Source organism: Vigna angularis, chromosome 9, assembly GCF_016808095.1.
Source record: "Vigna angularis cultivar LongXiaoDou No.4 chromosome 9, ASM1680809v1, whole genome shotgun sequence".
NCBI lineage: Eukaryota > Viridiplantae > Streptophyta > Magnoliopsida > Fabales > Fabaceae > Vigna > Vigna angularis.
This window is the reverse complement of record NC_068978.1, coordinates 6284651-6305210: the sequence shown is the minus strand read 5'-3', so window position 1 is coordinate 6305210 and position 20560 is coordinate 6284651. Positions and strand designations below refer to the sequence as shown.

At 30.1% G+C, this 20560-nt stretch overlaps 1 protein-coding gene across 1 annotated transcript; it reads left to right on the top strand.

Moving 5' to 3' along the window:
• Positions 1–9290: 9290 nt before the first annotated feature.
• LOC108318894 (phospholipase A1 PLIP1, chloroplastic) lies at positions 9291–12790 on the top strand. Its single transcript, XM_017549879.2, has 5 exons — positions 9291–10185; positions 10617–11129; positions 11590–11649; positions 11778–12194; positions 12395–12790. The coding sequence occupies exons 1-5, from the start codon at positions 9505–9507 to the stop codon at positions 12740–12742; spliced, it is 2019 nt and encodes a 672-aa protein (XP_017405368.1). The 5' UTR covers positions 9291–9504; the 3' UTR covers positions 12743–12790.
• Positions 12791–20560: the final 7770 nt, after the last annotated feature.

Here is a 20560-nt window from a genome sequence, read left to right as displayed (position 1 = left end):
TACCTTATGTGATAAGTGACTTTTTCTTCCGTTCTGTTATTTTTATTTTAGTCTTTATAAATACTATAATTTATTTTTTTACTCTTTCTAAATATTCTGTTTTATTTTTAATCTGTAGAATTTTTTCTCAATAACTATATTATTTTTTTCTTCTGGTTTCTAACTATATTTGATTCTAATGTTTAAAACTACGTTACTTATGTTTTTATCCTAATAATATTAGTTTCATATGTAACACTTCTAATAACGTTAGTATATACTGATTTCATAATTTAAATATATTGTTACCAACAAAAACTTTACCCTTGATTGTAAGGTATAATATATAAGGTAAAATAAAAATAATACAAGCAAAAAAAATATTTTGACAGGAAAGTCAAAATATTTCTATTTGTACAGATAAATTCAACTATATCTACACTATTTTCTCTATCATTTTAAAAACATTACAATAATATATATATATATATATATATATATATATAAATAAAAGGACAGTATTATTGTAAATTGTAAAGGATGAGTTGGGTACAAACAAAGTCTCATATAAGATAAAATAAGAGATGCACTAGTAAAGAAAAGTCTTTTTAACACGCTATATATGTCTCGGTTTTACTGAAATCGAAGCGTATAAAAGCGCGGTGGCATTTTTGTAGTTTTAAGGAAGTTATATGTCTCGGTTCAAAAGGAACCGAAGCGTAATAGGTGTATTGTCTCAGTTAAGTCAACAGCCGAAACATAAAACACTAATAAAAAATGTTATATGACTCGGTTCAGGAGAACTAAAGCATAAGGTGTATATTGCATCGGTTAAGTAAACAATCGAGACATATAACTCTGCTAAGAGCACATGTCTTTTTTCTACAAAGTCAGATTGTGCACTTGACGCAATGGCTTACTACCTCGGTTGACCGAGGCATAAAAGCCTGTCCTACCAAGAAATTCTTCTCACGCCACGCGAATAGGGTTTTCTCTTCCTCCTCGAGCATCGAGAGCTTTCTTCTTCCTTCTCCACGGCGCTGGCCTCGCTTTTCGTCTAGCAGAGGAACACGATCAACGGCTTTCTGGTGCTGGGTGGTGTTCCGGTGCAACCGCCGTCGAAGCTGCGGCCGGTGGTTTTCTGTTTGACTGAGTTTGGTGTGGTCGGTGGTTTTCTGTTTGAGAAAGGTGTTAGGGCCATTTCCAAGTTGGGGAATAAGGGTGGCAGCCAACTCACTGTGCGTTTCTTCTTCCTTCTCCATGAGCTTTCTTCATCCTCCATAGCTTCCTTTTCCAAACGAGCTTTCTTCATCCTCCACAGCACAAGCAGATTTTTTTTTTTTATTTTCTGATTTTTGTATAAGATAACCCAAATTAAAGGGGCGTTTGTATCAGCACAAAGAGGGATTTCTCTTTCACGTCGTCGAGAGGGAGGCGCGTTGGAGACGCGGCAGGGGCAAAAGGCGCGGTGGTCGTTCTTGTTCTTGCAGCGGAGGCGCAAGAGCGCAAGGGCTCCTCCTCGGGTACTCGGGTGGTTCTCGGGTGGTTCCTCCTCAACCCCAAAACGCCACCTTTCGTTTTTCGTCTGGCAGAGGAACACGATTAGCGGCTTTCTGGTGCTGGGTGGTGTTCCGGTGCAGCCGCCGCTGAAGCTGCGGCCGGTGGTTTTCTGTTTGACTGAGTTTGGTGGGTCGGTGACGGCGTTACTCTCAACACTGAGGCATTTGAGAAAGGTCTTAGGGCCATTTCCAAGTTGGGGAATAAGGGTGGTGGCCAACTCACTATGCGACCAACATTGATGCTTGAAGCTTTTTCATTCCTGCCTTTGTTTATATTTTCCCTTCATCTTTCTTGTGAATTTGCCCAATTTGATAAATGGGTATGATGATTCCAGTGCTTTGTCCTTTTTTCTTCGAAGAAGAATTTTCAGTTTTTGAGTTCGGATTCTTACATACCTGCACGGCTGAAATGGTTGCTGTTAAGTTAATTGTGTTTTCTTCTGACTTATGTTCGGATTTTTGTATTTTGCAGTGAAAGAGCTTGAAGGGGGAAAGGAGAATTGGTATGAGAAAGTGAATAATGTTCTTGTTCAGAGGATGACCCAATCTGAAAGGATACCCAATCTGAAACCAATTTGAAGGCTCTTGGAAGAACTGATACTGACTCGGTTCAAAGAGAACCGAGTCGAATCTTAGATATTGCTTCTGTTAAAGAAAATCGAGGGGAATCTGTAGTGACATTTTACCTCGTTTACATATGCCTCGGTTCCCAAACCGAGGTCTATGACAAATAATAACTGGTGTCAATTCGTTTAACTGCACTAGTGATGGACATGAGTTTATATACACATAAGATACCTCTATTGGTATGAGGTCTTTTGGAATAGTACTAAAAACAAATCCGTGAAGGCTATATGAGTGATATCAGTGTTGGAAATCCAAGTGTGAGTCCAAGTCACATTAATGTTATTGGTGTTTGTGTAACCAATAAAAAATCTCCTCAATAGACCAAGAGCATGAAATTGAATGATGTTATTATTAGCGTGAAATGACATAATTTATTATTATATTTGTTATTTATATATATTTTATTGACTTGAACGTTAACATATTATTATAAACATTTAAAGTAAGATTGAAGAAGTAAAAGGACAACTCAATCATTAAAAGAAATATGAATTTGAACATATTGATATTATGAGATACTTTTTGTACTCTATATTGATATTTGTTTTTAGCTTGCACATGTGGTATTGTACTAAATTTTCCCCTGTTAATTTCACACTACCCTAGACATTACAGCTGCCATAAACAGAACAGAAAGAAAGCAATTGGTTCACTAATGTCTTTTGGCAAAATGCTATTTAGTAGAATAATTTCTTCTGGGACAACACCAAACTGGACTGAAAAGATGCTCTGAAATCCAAACAGGGAATTTAACGAAGAAAACAAAGTCTGCGTGATGTCCTTATTGCAGGAATCAAAGACACTCTATGTATTCAATTAGGAGTGGTATTATGAATTTGTTCCATGCAAATGCTTGGTGTCCTTTTGAAGGTTACATGCTTGACAACTGTTAATTGAAAAATCGATAATTTTTATTTTCTGTGTTTACTTTAAGGTATGAGATCACTACATATAAAAAATATCAGTTATATACATTTAAAATAATTTTGACTTTATTCTAAGCAATATCAAATATAACGTTTTTCAATAAATTGGTCCCCATCGAACATTATCGCTTGCATGACCCAAACTTCAGCATTGGGAAGCATGAGAGAATATTAACAATGGTAGAAGCTTGCTTAATAAATTGTTAGAGGGATTTAATTAATTATTGTATTCGTTGGTATAATTAATAATAAGAAATCTAGTTCAATCTATAGCACGGAAATTTATATAAAATTTTTAACATAATAATACCAACTGTTATAGTAAATTTTAAATTATTTTAATATTATTTTAAGAGTAAACTTTAAACTTAATTTAAATTTATAAAATTGATTTTTTTTATCGGCAGAAAAAATATGTATAAAAGTGATACTTTACAACCCACGGATAACAAGAAGATAAAGAAATAAATAAGAGATATTACATAGACAAAACAACACTCTACTCACGATGCTATAAAGCAGTGCATTCACAACCAAAGCTCAATAAAGAAATGATTATGTGCAAAGATACCTATAAAAAATTGATTGTTCTGACAAATTTTTGCTTACTCATTCATCACGTTGTGATAATTCTTTATTTGAAACCATTAAACTCTTATTTTATTAGACACTTATGTACTATAAAATCGTATATAAATAACTTGGAAGTTTAAGCTTAAGTAAAATAATGAAAAGGAAATCGATGCATGGTGACAAACCGATGCATGTGAGTATATAAGAAAATCCATATCAACTTCTCCATCAACCTTTTGAGATTAACATCAAAAGTTATTATTATGATTGGCAAATAGGGTTTAATTTGTGGTGATAAAATAGCAAAGCTACTTTTTACCTTAGAGCCTTTAGAGAGAAAAAAAAGAGTGAGAAGACCAATAATTTATCAACACATTTGGACAGGGACCCCATTGTTTTAATTAGTGTCTAGCTAGTATGAACTCAAATCCTTATCTTAACTGCAACGGATTGTTGGACCACCTCCTATTTTCTGCTTTAATACATAAAGTTGCAATCGATATTTATAAGGCATGCAACAATCTGGTCACATCAGCCATAACAAGTTCAAAGGTGTTTGTTTTTCATTGGATGTTTTTTCGAAATTCATAGTCAATAATAAGGTAGATCTCATGATGCTGCACATGAAATTAACTCTTCCTTTGAACCCTTTTGAGCATAAACTGAGCTATCAAGGGTAATTCTTCTGGAGATTCCCCTAGCATGCTATGAGCTTGTTCTTTTCTCTTATTGCCACTTGAAAAAAGTAGAAACCCTAGAACAACCTAATTAGTACTTGAGTTTGTTGTTTTATCTTGTTACAGTTTTGAAACATTTGCCCTAGAATTGTAATAACCTAAATGCTTTAAAGGGTATATTAGTAGTTTAGTTAGACTAGGTTTGGGTTAGATATTTATCCAAAGTAGGTGCCTATGTAAGAAATATTGTTGTCTTTTAGTAGAAAGATATGAGTCAAGAGAAAAAGGTTAGTAGTAACACAATATTTTGACAGAAGATAATACTGACTCTGATGGCACTAGGCTGACTCTGACCTTTCAATGAAAACAAAACTTATTGTAATGTTCAAAAGTGGTATGCATAATTGATCTTCCAACGTCTTCAAATGTTTAAAAGGATAACTTTAAGATTTTAATTCTTCAATTCTAATTATAATTAACTTCATTTTACAAGATACCAATCACTATATATATTGTTTTTTTGTCTTTATATATACATTTATTAAGTGAGGTAGATTAGGAATATTTGTGCCGTACCTAAATTGAAGTGTTTTTGTAATTTATATTTTTAAAAAGTTAATTAGAATGCATTCATGGTGAAAATACTCTATACACTTGTGTGTAAAAAACTTCAATATTGTGAAAAATGCATTAAAATTACTCTACGATTAAAAATTATTCAAGCTATTCTATTTTAATAGAATGTACGAGCACTTGGATATTGGATCGATGTTTTTTTTATTAATTTGGATTGCTTTAGGTTAAAAAGAAAACATTTAAAGCAGATCAATCTAATAAAAAACAAGAAAAACAAATCGTATTAATTAGATATATATATATATATATATATATATATATATATATATATATATATAGACACACACAACAAAAATATAAAATTTTATTTTACAAAAATATACATAACTTTATAAAAAGATGTAAATATAATTTTTCCATTAAAAGATATAAATATATTATTAATTTGATTCAGATTAATTACAAATCGGATTCTCAAATGAATCGTTGTTGGGTTTAATTAGTTAATTTATTTAGAAATAAATTAATATATTTAGTTTAAATTTTCATATTGGTGGTGGTTAGTCACAACTCATAAACATCCCTGTACCTTAACTCATTAAATTGATTGTTCAATGATTAATTATTTGATTATCATATATAATGTATTTGAACAAAATTTAAATTTTATTATTTTATTCCTATTCTTGTACTAACTTCTTATTTTGAAGGGTATAAGTCTCATTCTTTCTCTACAATGGCATAAGCATGTGATCACTGGTTTGATGACATAGTTATTCTATTTTTCTTAGAACTCATAATTACCCATCTCATTCTTCCACCATTTGTGTTTCTCATCGAATATTCTTTTGGGGACCATAAAGGAATATCCAAACTTGATTCAAATCTCACGTAATATTTCACTATATCTCTTCTTAAAACTTTCTTTTCTCCAATTACTTTTTTACTTAGTATTTTTTTATTTAATTTTTTTTCTCCCACACTCAATAGTCTTATATATCTTAGGAGTCGAAACCTAAAACGGTCTAAATACTTCTTTTTCTTTTACGGAAGTGTCTTAAAAATAAAATTGTGACAAATAAAGTTCAAACTAATTGACCGTAACGATGTCACTATGTAGATTTGAGATTAGAACAATGACACTCACAATAGATCGATAATGAAACTTTTAACTTATAGGGCTGATAATAAAATATTTGATCCTTTTAAGTATTCCACTTAAAAGTGGAGATTTAAGATCTAAAAAAAATGTTCAATTATCTCCATTATTTCAACTCTTTAGTTGTTCAAAAAATTATGTACACACTTAACACAAAAGTCGTCCATCACCTCAATCTTGTTAATGGCCTAAAAAATACTGACAATAGACTTAAAAAAAATGTGCAAATATGATGTTTTCATCGTACATAAACGTATGACAAAGTGAGAATGTTATTTCTTTTAGTTCATCAATTAAAATTTCTCACTTTATTATGAATTAAAAGTGAGTACAAAATAAATAAATAAAAATGATGAAATAGCAAGTTATAAATTGGTAATTACCTCACATTGAACTACCTAGAACACTCACCCATTTCTTATGCATCATGCTCCACCACAACCTCTTCTACAACGATCATAAAGAAACAAAATACACCTCAAACTCCTCCAATTGAAAAAGTCTAATGAGAACCAAAATAAAAAGGAGAACAGACAAATTTGTCACCATCACCAACTTGTTTCTTTCTCACCTCTTTGCAGCCATGATTGAAGACCATTTGTTTTATGTTATGTTTGAGTACTTTTTTTTTCTAGAATTGGGTGTAGTCCTTCATCTTGATCATTAATTAATAAATATATTTCTATCTATAAGTATTTATTTATTTTTATTAAAGTTTGTCTATGTGAATTCATTTCTTTTTACTTTTTCATTGACAAAGCTTGATTGTGTGAATCGATTAATTGTTATTTTTTATAATCATACGATTTAGAAAAGAACAAGAAGGTGAATTAAACATTGGATACATAAAATAATGAATTTAATAATTAAACCACAAAAATATTGTTAATCCTTTGTAAAATTGTCAAATTAACAAAGAACACGTAATTTAGTTGAATCTATATACTAAAAATTATATATATATATATATATATATATATATATATATATATATATATATATATATATATATATATATATATATATATTCAAATTCACAATTCGTTTGGATAGATTTATTTAGCACATGTATTGGTTTGAAATTTTAAAAGACTTCTTTTTATATATAAACGGTCTCGTAGAATTAAAAAAATCATGTAAAAAATGTTATATAGGTTATCAATTTTTTGAAGAAGACTTTTTGTAGTTTGAATTTTAATATATTTGTATAATAATTTTATTTCATTTTATTTTTTATAAAATTGAACATTTACAACATTTAAAAGAACTGCGTGGATTCTTAGAAAACATTTAAAATTAAAATATAGTAAATGAAATAAAAAGTGACAAAAAATAAAATTGCTACAAAATATTTCCATTTTGTAGTTGATTGATTCTAACTTAATATCATATACTGGTCCTCTATGTATTGATATTTTATCATATTTACTTTGGAATTTGAACTATAAAATAAAAATATGGTATCAAATAATATTGAAGATAAATACTTTTCTATTTCTTTATGGACTTGTGGTTTATATCTAATAAAAACTTAAGTTTGTCAAAATTGTTCATAATTACACTTTTAAATATCAATAGACATTTTTGTATAAATTGTAATACATTAAAATTCATTATCATTTAATTTTTTTCTACTTCCATAAAATCTTAACTAAATACTACAAACAATTAAACGTATAATTAAAAAATTATTAACTAAATTCTTTTAAATCTCAATCGAAGACATTATTATGGTTTTTTGACAATGATTTCACACTTACAATTCATATTTTTTCTCTTTAAAGTTCAACTCTTAAGCCATATTGGAATGGAAAAAAAAACCATGATTTTAAACACTTAAAGCTCAAGTAGTAACAAAACAAGACATTTTCTTTTTGCACCCCCAATAATTACGAATTACACATTCACGATTTTTAGAATGATCATTCTATCCTTCAAAAAATGGTGACTTCCCGGATTATGATAATATTTCAGAATAAGCTTTCAGGAGTTTTCACAATATGATTTCCAAAGTAGAATTTCTACAACAAGATTTCCAAAATATGAGATGTTTTCCAAAACGAACCTTCTGGAATAAATTTTATAGAACATATGAAATACTGGAACAAGTTTTCTGTAACAAGTCTTATGAAACACATGAAATGTTTTCTGAAACAGAATTTCTAAAACAAAATTTCCAAGAAAACTTTTTGAAAACTATGAAATACTTCGTGGACGAAATTTTCGAAACAAGTTTTCTTCCAAACACAACACTTTACTCTCTCTCTCTCTTCGTTTTGTTCTTCCTTTCAAAGAGTGTGCAACAATGAAGACACGGCGCTAACAATGGCTACAGTGCAGGTGACAGCGGCATGGTGCAGCAAGGGAGGGTATTTTAGTCTTTTTAATGTTAGTATGATAGTGCTGGTAGTAATCTTGGAGCTGCAACAAGCAAAAACCTCAAAAGGGCAAACTTGAGGTTATAAGATTGACTGAAAAATCTATCAAATCATATGGGTATTTCTAATTGCACCCCTATATTTATATTACGCCACATTTTTAGAAGTTTTTCTTTTATGAAAACATTTTTTTAATGTTTCTGGAAATAAAAGATTAATCCTGCATCCTATGAATACAAAAAATGGAAATAAATAATATTCATATAGATTTTTTGAAGATAGGTAAATATTTTTTAGAAATATTTTAGTTATTGAAAGAAAAATGTTACTGTAAAGAAATAACTTAAAAATATTAATTTTAAAACTTTTTCTAACCAAACTTATATTGAAAGTTTAACCTCGATTAAAGATATGATTAATTTAAAATATATAATTGAGATATAAGCGTTATCTTATAAATAGGTTTTATAAGATTAAATTAGAAATTTATTTCTTAAAGTTTTACGTTCAGAAATAAAACTTCATAATGTATATAAATTGACACAACTTATTAATAATAAAAAGTGTAATAGAATACGAAACATGTTATATAAAATTTTGAAAGAGTGTGTAAGTCAAGATGTCATGCTCTGTAGTCACTAGATCAAAGTTAGTTAATACCCCCACGCAACGGTTTTAATGGTGTTGTTTTTCTCCAATCGTGGTCCCCAACGTAACCATGTCGTAGGCTTTGGCATTGACACACCCAAAAGCAACAAAGAGTGTTTTTTTGTCTATACCATGTAGCAGTTGCTTGCTTTAACAGGTATACTAATTTAGCTACGAAATCTTCGTAACATCTTCAACTACGTTCTCGTGGAAAAAATGGAAACAAGAAACAACTCTAATACGGTTTTCTTGTAAAATTGATATCACCCTATGAAACTATAATCTCAAAAACCAAGCTTAGAAAACATCAAAGCTTACAGTGATGATGACGATGATGTATCTGTTACAGATACAAGTGCAGTGAAGGATCTTGCCTGGTCTACATAGAAGTTATTACAAGCCATGTCTTATTCTGCAGTTTCTATTCCAACCTCTATATCTTCCTCTGCAACAATGGACATCACAACAGAGAATAAACTGTTTCTCCACTCACTCTTCTCCAACAAAGGCTTATGCAACCATTCACCAATCACGAGGTCTCACTCTAGCAATCTTCTATGTTGCTCCTCTAACAGCTTCAGAGCAACATCAATGCAACCAAAGCATAAAAGCATGCACTCCATAGTAGTTTTTCCACTTCAACTTTCAGTGTCCATTCTTCCAAATCAACTTCGCTCCTTCTTCTTTGACCCAGAAAAGAAGAGGGAAATGATGATGGGGCAGAAGGGTATCAATTTTAAGGAAAACACGGTGGAAAGCAGCGAAGAAGAGACGATAAATAGAGCCAACTGGGTAGAAAAATTAAGGGGAATTAAGACTTATTGGAGAGGCAAACGGCCTAAAGAGAGCATGGATTCAGATGTAGTATCTAAACACGATAATGAGTGTGATTGTGATGCAGAGGATAGTGTTTGTGTGGCAGGTTATGAAGAAGGAAATGGAAAAGAGGAAGATGGACAAGAAGTGACATTTGATCGAGACTCTTTCTCAAAATTTCTGGTCCCAGTTCCTTGGTCTGATACCAAACTATTCTCGAAGCTGGCTTTCCTGTGCCACATGGCTTATATCATACCACAAATCAAGGTATGCAGAGAATTGTTGAGAACTTAATCAACTCATTGTCGATAGATGTAGATTTTAAGCTGTGCTTATCTATTTGATTTCTAGTTTCAAATACTGGTTTTAGTTTTCAAAGTCCAGCTAAATAAGTTGCCTAAGTAGTTGGAGCATTGAATAGGATAAAAACTAACGATGAACATGAGAAAACACACCCAGTTGTCACTGTTTTTTCGGTTTTTAAAAGACTTTGTTTGGAAACTATGTTCAAAGCTTAATTGATTTTGAAACTGATTTCTGAGTGTGGTATTGTTTTGTATATCAGTGTTTAAAATCAAAATGTTAGAAAGGGAAGAAGACAGAACCTTAGTAATGGGATTTTGGATTTGTATTCCTCTCTTTTTCTGTATGATCTAAAAAGTGATACACAAAAGTAACCCCTATGATTTGATTTCTAGGCTAAGGACTTGGGGAGATACTATGGTCTTCAATTCGTTACATCATCTTTGAAAAAGAAAAAGAAAAAGAAAGGAGATGTGACAGAGATTAAAGCAAAACTTGACGAGGACTCTATTTGTGTGCCTATGGATGCCTCAGAAGCCTCTCAAAATGGCTCAGAGAAGGGTGATGATAATGAACAGAAGCATCAAATGAAGCTTGCATATGATATTACTGCTTCAGCTGCCTCTTATGTCCAATCACGTGCCAAGGACCTATTGTCTCTTGCTTCTAAGTCAAAGGAACATAGTGGTGATGAAGACTTCAATGGAAGAGAAGACTCACCTCAAGAGGAGGCTGATGAAACTCCACAGGTGGACAAGTCCAAGTCTGGAGTTAATGTTTCAGAATTAACAATGACTGTGGTGGCTGCAGCAGGATCAGCAATGGACCTTCAGTTACTTCGTTCTTCGTCTTGTGAATGGTTTGTTTGTGATGATCCCAACACGCACACTCGATGCTTTGCCATTCAGGTAAAACTGCTTCACACAATCTCACAAACCAACCATCTTAAAACTTACCTCATAGAAGAAGAAATATGAATGGCTTTATGTCACACCTCTATGTAATATTGGCCTTTCTACTGTGAGTTGAACCAATGATCAAGGTTTTAAATTGTACTAGAGGTTGTGATTTAGTCACATTGTTTTATATTGTAGGAAATAGCTATGAAATGTGACTGATACAAGTGTGATAAAGGTTGCAGAGACCCAAAACCTTGAGATTGCAGTTAGGATTACAGTCACAAACAGACCCTTCTTTAAAACCTTGCTAAAATATAAAAAACTTGAGCTGTTAGGTAAGGATATGTAAGTTCTTTAAAACCTCTAACATGAAGTGTCGTCTAACTGCATAATGTGACATTCACTTTTAGGTGATTACTGAGTCCTAGAACATCTAAGTTTTGCATTGCAATTAGTTTTATGGTTGCAGGGATCATATTCTGTGGCATCTTGGCAAGCAAACCTCTCATTTGAGCCTACCACATTTGAGGTAAGATTCATTCTTAAGTTAAGGCGTGATCTATCTTCACTATATGCATATTCAAGCTTCAAATGTTGATATATATATATGATTTAGTAAGAAAATTACCAAAGTCCTTCATATCTATTCTTTTACAGGACACGGATGTTCTTGTTCACAGTGGAATATATGAAGCTGCCAAGGGAATATATGAGCAATTCATGCCAGAAATAATGGATCATTTGCAGAGACATGGAGATAGTGCAAAGATTCAATTGGCTGGACATTCCCTAGGAGGCAGTCTCTCAGTTTTGGTGTCTTTGATGCTATTGACTAGGAAGGTTGTCAGTTCCTCAACTCTTCTTCAAGTAGTGACTTTTGGTTCTCCATTTGTGTTATGTGGAGGCCAAAAATTACTCAATGACCTTGGCCTGGATGATAGCTTCATTCACTGTGTAATGATGCACAGAGATATTGTTCCTAGGATCTTCTCATGCAGTTTCCCTAGCCATGTTATAACTGTCCTTAAGCGCTTAAAAGGCTCATTTGATTCACATCCTTGTCTCATAGAAAAGGTAAGCATCATTATTGTGTAAGCTTTTTCATAACTCGTATTACAATATAGTTTTGTAAGATTGGGTTAAATTTAAAGTCTACCATACTAACTTTTAAGATGATCAGTGTAAAACTTAACACACTTATAATACATGATATTACTAGATGACAGTATAAAATATCTTTCACATTATGAATATTAATTATTTTTGTTTTGCAGAAGGTCTTGTACTCACCATTGGGTAAAATGTTAATTCTCCAACCAGATGAGAAAACATCTCCTTCACATCCCTTACTGCCATCAGGAAGTGGTTTCTATGTTCTTGACAGTAGCAGATGTGGATACTCTCCAATTGTTCTAAGAACATTTCTCAATCAACCACACCCCATTGAAACACTAAGCAATCCAAAAGCTTATGGCTCAGATGGCACAGTTTTAAGAGACCATGATTGTAACAACTATCTTATGGCAGTGAATGGAGTTTTAGCACAAAATTCAAAGATTGTTGTCAGGACAAGGAGATCAAGGCAGCAACGAAAAATATTGAAGAGAAAGATGAGAAAATAATCTTGTAGTGAACTTTTTTTCATATTGAAAGTATTAAAATTCTTTTTATTCATGTAGAAATAATGCTATAGGAATATCTGTTCGTATCATATATTAATATTTTTATCAATATATAGATAGTTTTATCAATAATCTCGAAATAAATTAATTAAACAATTTAATAGTTATCATATATTAATATATTTTTTTGTTTTATCTTTCATATAGTATGATTCATAAAAAAATCATTATTCATATTATGATTTATCTTTTATCATATTAATAATGATTCTATTAAAATTTATATAATAACATTTTTATACTCGTTATGGCTGATTATATTATTACTATTCTTTACTTGACAAAGTTAAAGAATTTCTTTTGTGATGAATTTTTTTTTACTTTATTCAAAACTCCTTTTTTTCATAATTAAAAATACAATATAATCTATAAAAACAATTTGGTAAAAACTGCTATATCTTATTATAATATTTTTCAATCATATGAATAATAGAGTCTTTATTCTCTTCTAAATCACTTATCCATATAAATATTCAACTTTTATGTAAAAGAACAATTTTTACATTAGTGCACTTATCAATTGTGACATTGTCAAAGTCTTAATTAAACTTTTGATGCAAGTTTTTACATAATTATGTTTTTCACACCCTTATGGACTCAACCATAACTCTATGGATGAACATTTGTTTATAAGTATGTTTCATACGCCTTTGTGGATGAATTTTTGTGCAATTTTCTAAGTGAGCATGACTCTCATAAACATGTGGACATAGTCACACTTCTATGTTCAAATTTCTGATGTAACGTTACATATGAGTATATCTTTCACACTCATATAGCTACAACTATAACTATGTGATCTAACATGTGGTACAATTTTTTATCAGTGTCTCCCACATTATGATGGACGCAAGTACATCATTTTAGCTGAGTCTTTGGTTCAATTTTCTATATATGCATGCATCTCTCACACTCATGAAAGTGGTCACAATTTTATGGTCTAATATTTGATATAATATTTTGTAATAACATGCATATCACAACCATAAGGACTCCATAACCCTATGGTTCAACTTGTGGTATAATTTTTTATATAAGTGTGTCTCACATATTGATGTGGATGTAGTCATAATCTTATGGTTGAACCTTTGGTACAATTTTTCAATAGGTGCATTTTCCACACTGTAATGAGCTTAGCCACAACCATATGGTCAAACTTCTAATTTAATTTTTTATAGGTGCATAAAATAGTATGATTAAACCTTTTGTAGAATTTTTCATATGAATAAATCTTCCACACTGATGTAGATGCAACCACTATCCTATGGTTAAACCTCTAGTACATTTTCTATTCAAGAATGTAATATATCTCACACTTATTTAGATGTAATCACAATCATGAGACTAAATTTTTGGTGAAATTTTTTATAAATGTACATCTCACAATCATGTGGACAAGACCATAACCTTCTTCTAGCACATTTTTTTGCATAAGCATATCTCCCACACCCATGTTGACATAAACACAACTTTTTGTTTTAATCTATGCTACAATTTTCTAATTGACTGCATGACCAACTCTCTTATAGATGTAGTCATGATCCTATATTAACAAAATTTTATATGAACATATTTCATACTCACATAGATGTAATCATGACCCTATAGTTGAACATTTTATATGTGTTCTCTATAAGTGTGTTGCATGTGCCCATATGGATATAATCACCGTATAGGCACAACCAAACTTGTGTGGTAAAATCTTTGATTGATTTTATCTACTAGTGTGCCTCTTAAACCCATAAGTTAGGTGAATTAGATAAAAGTTGGTAAAAAAAGATACTAAACAAGTCATGAATTTCCTCTTTATCAAACTTTACATATATAAGATATTTCTATCATTTCATATGTTGGTGTTTATTAATATTCATCACACACACACACACACACATATATATATATATATATATATATATATATATATATATATTTTGAAATACCAAAATTTATTATCATACACATGATCAAATGAACTAACTAATTTCACATTGACAAGCTTAATTCTACAATTTGAATTTAAAAAATAATTTAACTAATATTTTGACATATTACAAAATATATTTTACCTTACACTTGTATTTTATTTATTTAAAAGAATAAAAGGTAGGAATCACCTACTTTTGTCAAACCTAATTAGCTTGTGTCTAAGAACTTGTCAACCTATTTATTGTTGGATGTTTGTCATTTGTTTGTTGACTATTGCACATTAGTAGCTTGATTGCATGTCTTAAACATCTCAAACTCAGTTCCACATATATAACATTTAAAACATATGGTATAATGCTACATTTCAAATTTGTTATTAAATGATTTAAATAAATTTTTATGTTTTATTAATAATGACATACAAAACACAATAATGTTTCGTCTAAAATATCACGATATCACATCTAAATCAATAATTATAATGTAAAGGTTTCGTAACAAAACTATGTAGAACCTTAGTCTAATGAAGATAAAAAAAGAAAATGAACATGGAGTTTTTTAAATTGTTTGTACTAAAACCTTAAGAGAGTGAGTTTATGGGTTTTCGTTTTTATATGGTGTTTTATTTTCTCATTTCTATCTAATGTGAGACTTATATTAACACTTGAGTTCCCAACAATCTTCCCCTTAAGGTGAGTCATTTTCACATTAGGAGAATCTCCCTCTAACGAAAGCATTCTCAACCACGAATATCCTTTTTTATACCGTCGTTCGTCTTAATGATATATGTTTACCTGAAGTATTTGTCAAAAAGACTTTCGATATAGGATCATATTGTATTCATGTAATCAAGACTAATCATTTGCTTTGATATCATTGTTGAGTCTATAAAGGAGAAAGTTCAATAGAAGGCATAACAACATGAAATTTGAGTCCAGATTGACATTATTAAGAATAAAACATGTGAATTGAATCAACTATTTCCTCTTATTAGAAAAAAATATTATTTTTTAATTAAAACATGTTAACAATATATATAAGTTTATAAAAAATTTAAAATAATGTGTTGTTAACATTTTTTACTAAAATCTTTAACGAGTGTTCGTTTGAACAGATTTTACTATTCAGAGGCGAATGCGAGCGATAAAATGAAAGTTTTACGCGTTCACGAGAAATGCGCAGACGGATTTAAAGGGAAAAGCGTGATCCTGGTACTGTTCACTCACCCGCATATCTGTAGAGATTTGGAGTGATGATAGTTAAAAAGTCTGAACTGTCCCTTTGTATTCGTATAATTCCACTTCTAATTTTGCTATTTTTTTGTTGGTAAATGAAGAAGATAAGGTTGATGACATATGAAGATGAAGAAGAAAGTGGTCGATGAAGAACAGTCTACCAAGCTGGAGAAGACGAAGAAGATGAAACCATATTCGGTTCCAAAACGCTGTATTCGGTTACAGTCGTGTGATGAAGAACAAGGGAAGCTGTAATCGGTTCCCATCCCTCCGTATTCGGTTTCCCATTTTGAGAAAAGTTGTATTTGATGTATTCGATTCCCAGGATGTGTATTCGGTTCCCTCGAAGGAATTTGCTTGTTGCTCAACCTTCATCGTTATGGCGTGTTCTGATTCCCGAGGTCCCTTTTATGCAAGGTGAGCGTGGAGTCATCACCATGGCAGAGGGGTGAAGAAATAGAACCTGAAGGTGGAAGTGAAGAAGAGTAGATCCTGTAGATGAGCGGCCAGAGGGCGAAGGAGAGGGCCACCGTAGCGAGAGGAAGTGAGCCACCTTCTTGCGGCGGTCCCGCCTGCAAGCTCGAGCAAGCCGTCCTCACCATCACAATTCCCAAGGTGACCAAGTGTGGGAGCAAGAACATGAGGCTAATTGGTGTGGGCGGGAAAATTTGTTGTAATATTAAAATGAATTTTGAGTTTAGATTGATAGGAGTAATAACTTTGTATTTCCATTTCCATGTTGATTTAATGGGAACGACGGGTCTCACTTTGTGGAAAGAATGAAAGTTTGTTTGCCTTACATGTATGGAATGGGAGGAAAGTTTGCTTACTAGCTGAGATGTATTTCCTCCAAATCATGAATGATTTAGTGGTTTAGATATTTTGGTGAAAAACATAAAAGATTTGCATATGTAGAATTTTATATTTCCTGTTAGTCTATTTTAGTTTTATAAACTTGCATAACTTTTTTCTTTTAATTACTTTTATAAATTTGCATAAATTTTTATTTATGATATACATTGAATATTTTATCATTGACGTCTAGCATGAGTTAATATGTGATTATATACATTTATTTTTATTTTTATATTCGTATGTTCCTTGTTATTATTGAATAAATTTATTTGTTTAATTATTTGTTCCTTCAAAAATATTCAATCTCATTTCCATAACAAATAAAATCATACTACTTGCTAGTAAATTATATTACAAACAAATACTACATTTAAAAATAAATTCATTTTACTAAATTATAATTTTTTTACTTTTTAAAAATTAATTTTAATAATTATTTTTTACTCTTTATAAATATTTTTACAATCAAAAATCATTTTATATTATTTTAATAATTAGGGTCATTTTAGTAATCTTTAATTTTTACCAATTAAACAAATTTTTTAATTCTGTCACATCAATCAAATCCTACATTAATTCTCACAAATTTTACTTCTAAATCCACTCTCAATTATCCATAAATCCACTCAAAAAAACAACAAAAAATTACCCTCAAATTCATTCAAATGATCTCTTCCAAATCATTTCCCTCAATTCACTACAAAAGAATAAAGCATAACTCTTTTTTATCATTTAAACGTATTTAATAAAATTAATATGATGTTTTTTCTCTGCAAAATTTTCGTCACAATTTTTATATAAATGTGTTTAAGAAAACTTGGCTAGAAAATATTTTCCAAAAACATTTTCTTGATAATGTCATCTTTTAAAAGATAATCCAAACATGAAAAATATATTTCTCAACTTCGTATTCCAAACAAATTGAAAAGTTTCATCATCAATCCTTCTATAAGTACCTTGTTCTTGGAATCTCTATGTTGAATGAAACTTATCTCAATTAAATAAAAGACTTAAACCATTTAGCTTTGTTGAGTTTTGTTGAACATAAAAGCTAAAGCTTCGTGAGAGTATAATTAAGTTGGATGTGACTTTGAAATTCGTGCTTGAAGTAAAACAAACATGTAATGGCACTAAATTTCATGAATCAAGTCATCTGCTCATGTATTTGTACTAGACAAGTTGAGTATTAATAAACATTCATAGCAGAGAATTGAAAATGAAAATAAATAAAATAATACAATCTTAACATTATTACAAATAAGATAAATAATTTATCATAATTATAAGTATAAATATATAAAGTGGATGCTAATAAAATAAAAATTTATTGAAATTAAATTTTATAAAATCAACCTAATAGTTATTAAGAATTCAAAATAAAAATTTCTATCATATATTTTTCATTCGTACATTAAATTATCTCAAAACTTAGCTTTTTAGCAATGAAAAACGTTAATATAAAACACTAATCCCCATATTTTTTTAGTGCAAGAATTGTATGAAAGACAAGTGATACAATAATGACTAAGACAACAAATACTACATCTAAGATGAAATCCTTTAATTATTCAACAGGTCTATAATTTTCGAAACTTCTTCCTATGCAATGAAACTTGAATGATCATAAATGATAAATCATACAAATATGAAGTATATAGGTGGAATAAAAATTGTATTATATGGTTGTTTGGTCAGTCTAAGACCATATGACTCAATTAGTTAAGAATATCCAATAGACTGGTTGGTTGGACAACATGCACTAAGCAATTAGTTTTAAATAACAATTAGGATTATGATGATTAACTTAAGTCAAAATACTATCATTACAAGTTGAGTCGGAATTAAGTCAATGCTAGTTCGAAGTTTATTTCGAAATTTACAAATACAAGTTTGAAATAGCAAAATAGGTTACATTTAATACGCATTTATTTTCAAGACGTTGAATCTTTATTAACATTGCATCATAGTACCTTTTTGCAGATAAAACAAATTGTGACTATAACAAGCAATTAAATGAGTGAAATTTGAAAGATTTATAATATTGATCCTTGTTGGAAGTCCCACATCGACTAGAGATAAGGTTAATTCTTACTTTATAAGTGGGGTGCAAACCTCACCCTACAAGCCGGTTTTGTGGGGTTGAGTTAGGCTTAAAACCCACTACTAACATGGTATCAGAGCCATGGTTAGAGCCTATCCTAGCAAGTTCTAAGTGACTTTTTAGCAGTGATTTGTCTTTTCTAAAGTCTTAGTTTCAATTTCTCTAAATACACATGAAAAAAAACAAATAATAACCAATTTTAGTATATGATTTGACTTTCAAAATATAATAAAATTTACAAAAGTTGAAAAATAATTATCGCATAATTATAGAAAAAAAATTACAAAAATATGATAAGCACTCTCAACTTACTTATACATCTAATATATGAAAAAAGAAAGATAATTTCCTTTTAAATACTTATAAAAGGTAATCTATCAAAGTCTAGTGGTAATTTGAAGTTATCCGTAATAGATAGAATATCTCAAAATCACTTTCAACACCAATCAGATTCCATTATGCGGCAATAATAAAACAACACAAGTCTATAAGCTAAACAAATGATGGGAACACGTTAAATCCTAATCAGTCACTTATCATAGCATACTGACAAATATCAAAACAAATATTTTCAACTAATAAAAAGAGGGAACAAGAGTATGAAAAAAAGAGTAAAGATAAATGGCACTTGAAAAATGGTTTTCCTAAATTGGAAAAACATTATTACCATTCGACAATCTTTCAATGTATGTAACAATGTCTATGTCTTAAATATAGGTAGATGTTGGTGTCCAAATGATTTTATCTCCATATCATCACCACAAAGAAATTCTTCACAACAAAAAAAAAATAACAGTTAAACATTCTAAGTCAACTTAAAATAAGATGATTTTATAATATTTGAATAAATATAAATCTCACGTTATAAATGATTTTTTAATATAAATTTTTCTTGCACCTAGTTTTTTTTGTTTAATAAATTATTCTTTTAACAACTCAACTTGAATTTTATCCAAAATAAATACAAAATCTTTTTTTTTCTAAACTCAGATCCTAAGATACATTTTAGCATTTTGGATAAGTTCAAATAATGCGATAAAAAAATTTGGAATTCATAAGCCATTTTGACCTATCACGAATTTGGCTCGAGTTGAGTTAAAAAAGTTAATTTTTTTATAGGAACCAATTTTGAATTTGATTTATTAAGAATCCGACTTATCTGGGTTGAATCTTTGGTAAGTCAACTCGGCTCACTAACCCATTTTATTATTACATTGTGTTTTCAATATCCTTAGTTAACACTCTTTTTTATTGTATTGTAGATGAAATAAAGAAGAAGATACTTTAAAATATCATGGATTTATCCATTCAAAACTCTAATCTTATAGATGATAAGTGTTACAAAAATTATCAATGTTAGATACTTATTTATTTTATTTTTCGGTGCTTGATTTTGGATTGTATTTGGAGTTTAAGATGATTTTGGATTGTATTTGAATTGTATTGTATTTATTTTAGTTTGAATTGTCTCTAGATTTTAACATCATTTTAGACTAAAATTTATTTAGATTTAAATTAGAAAAAAAAATAAATTTTAAGAATTAAAAAAAACCTTGTAACTAAGTGAGTCAATGAGTTAATAGTTTAACCCACCAATCCATGGTAGGTCAGGCTAAATTCAAATTTTGATTGGCTTGGTAA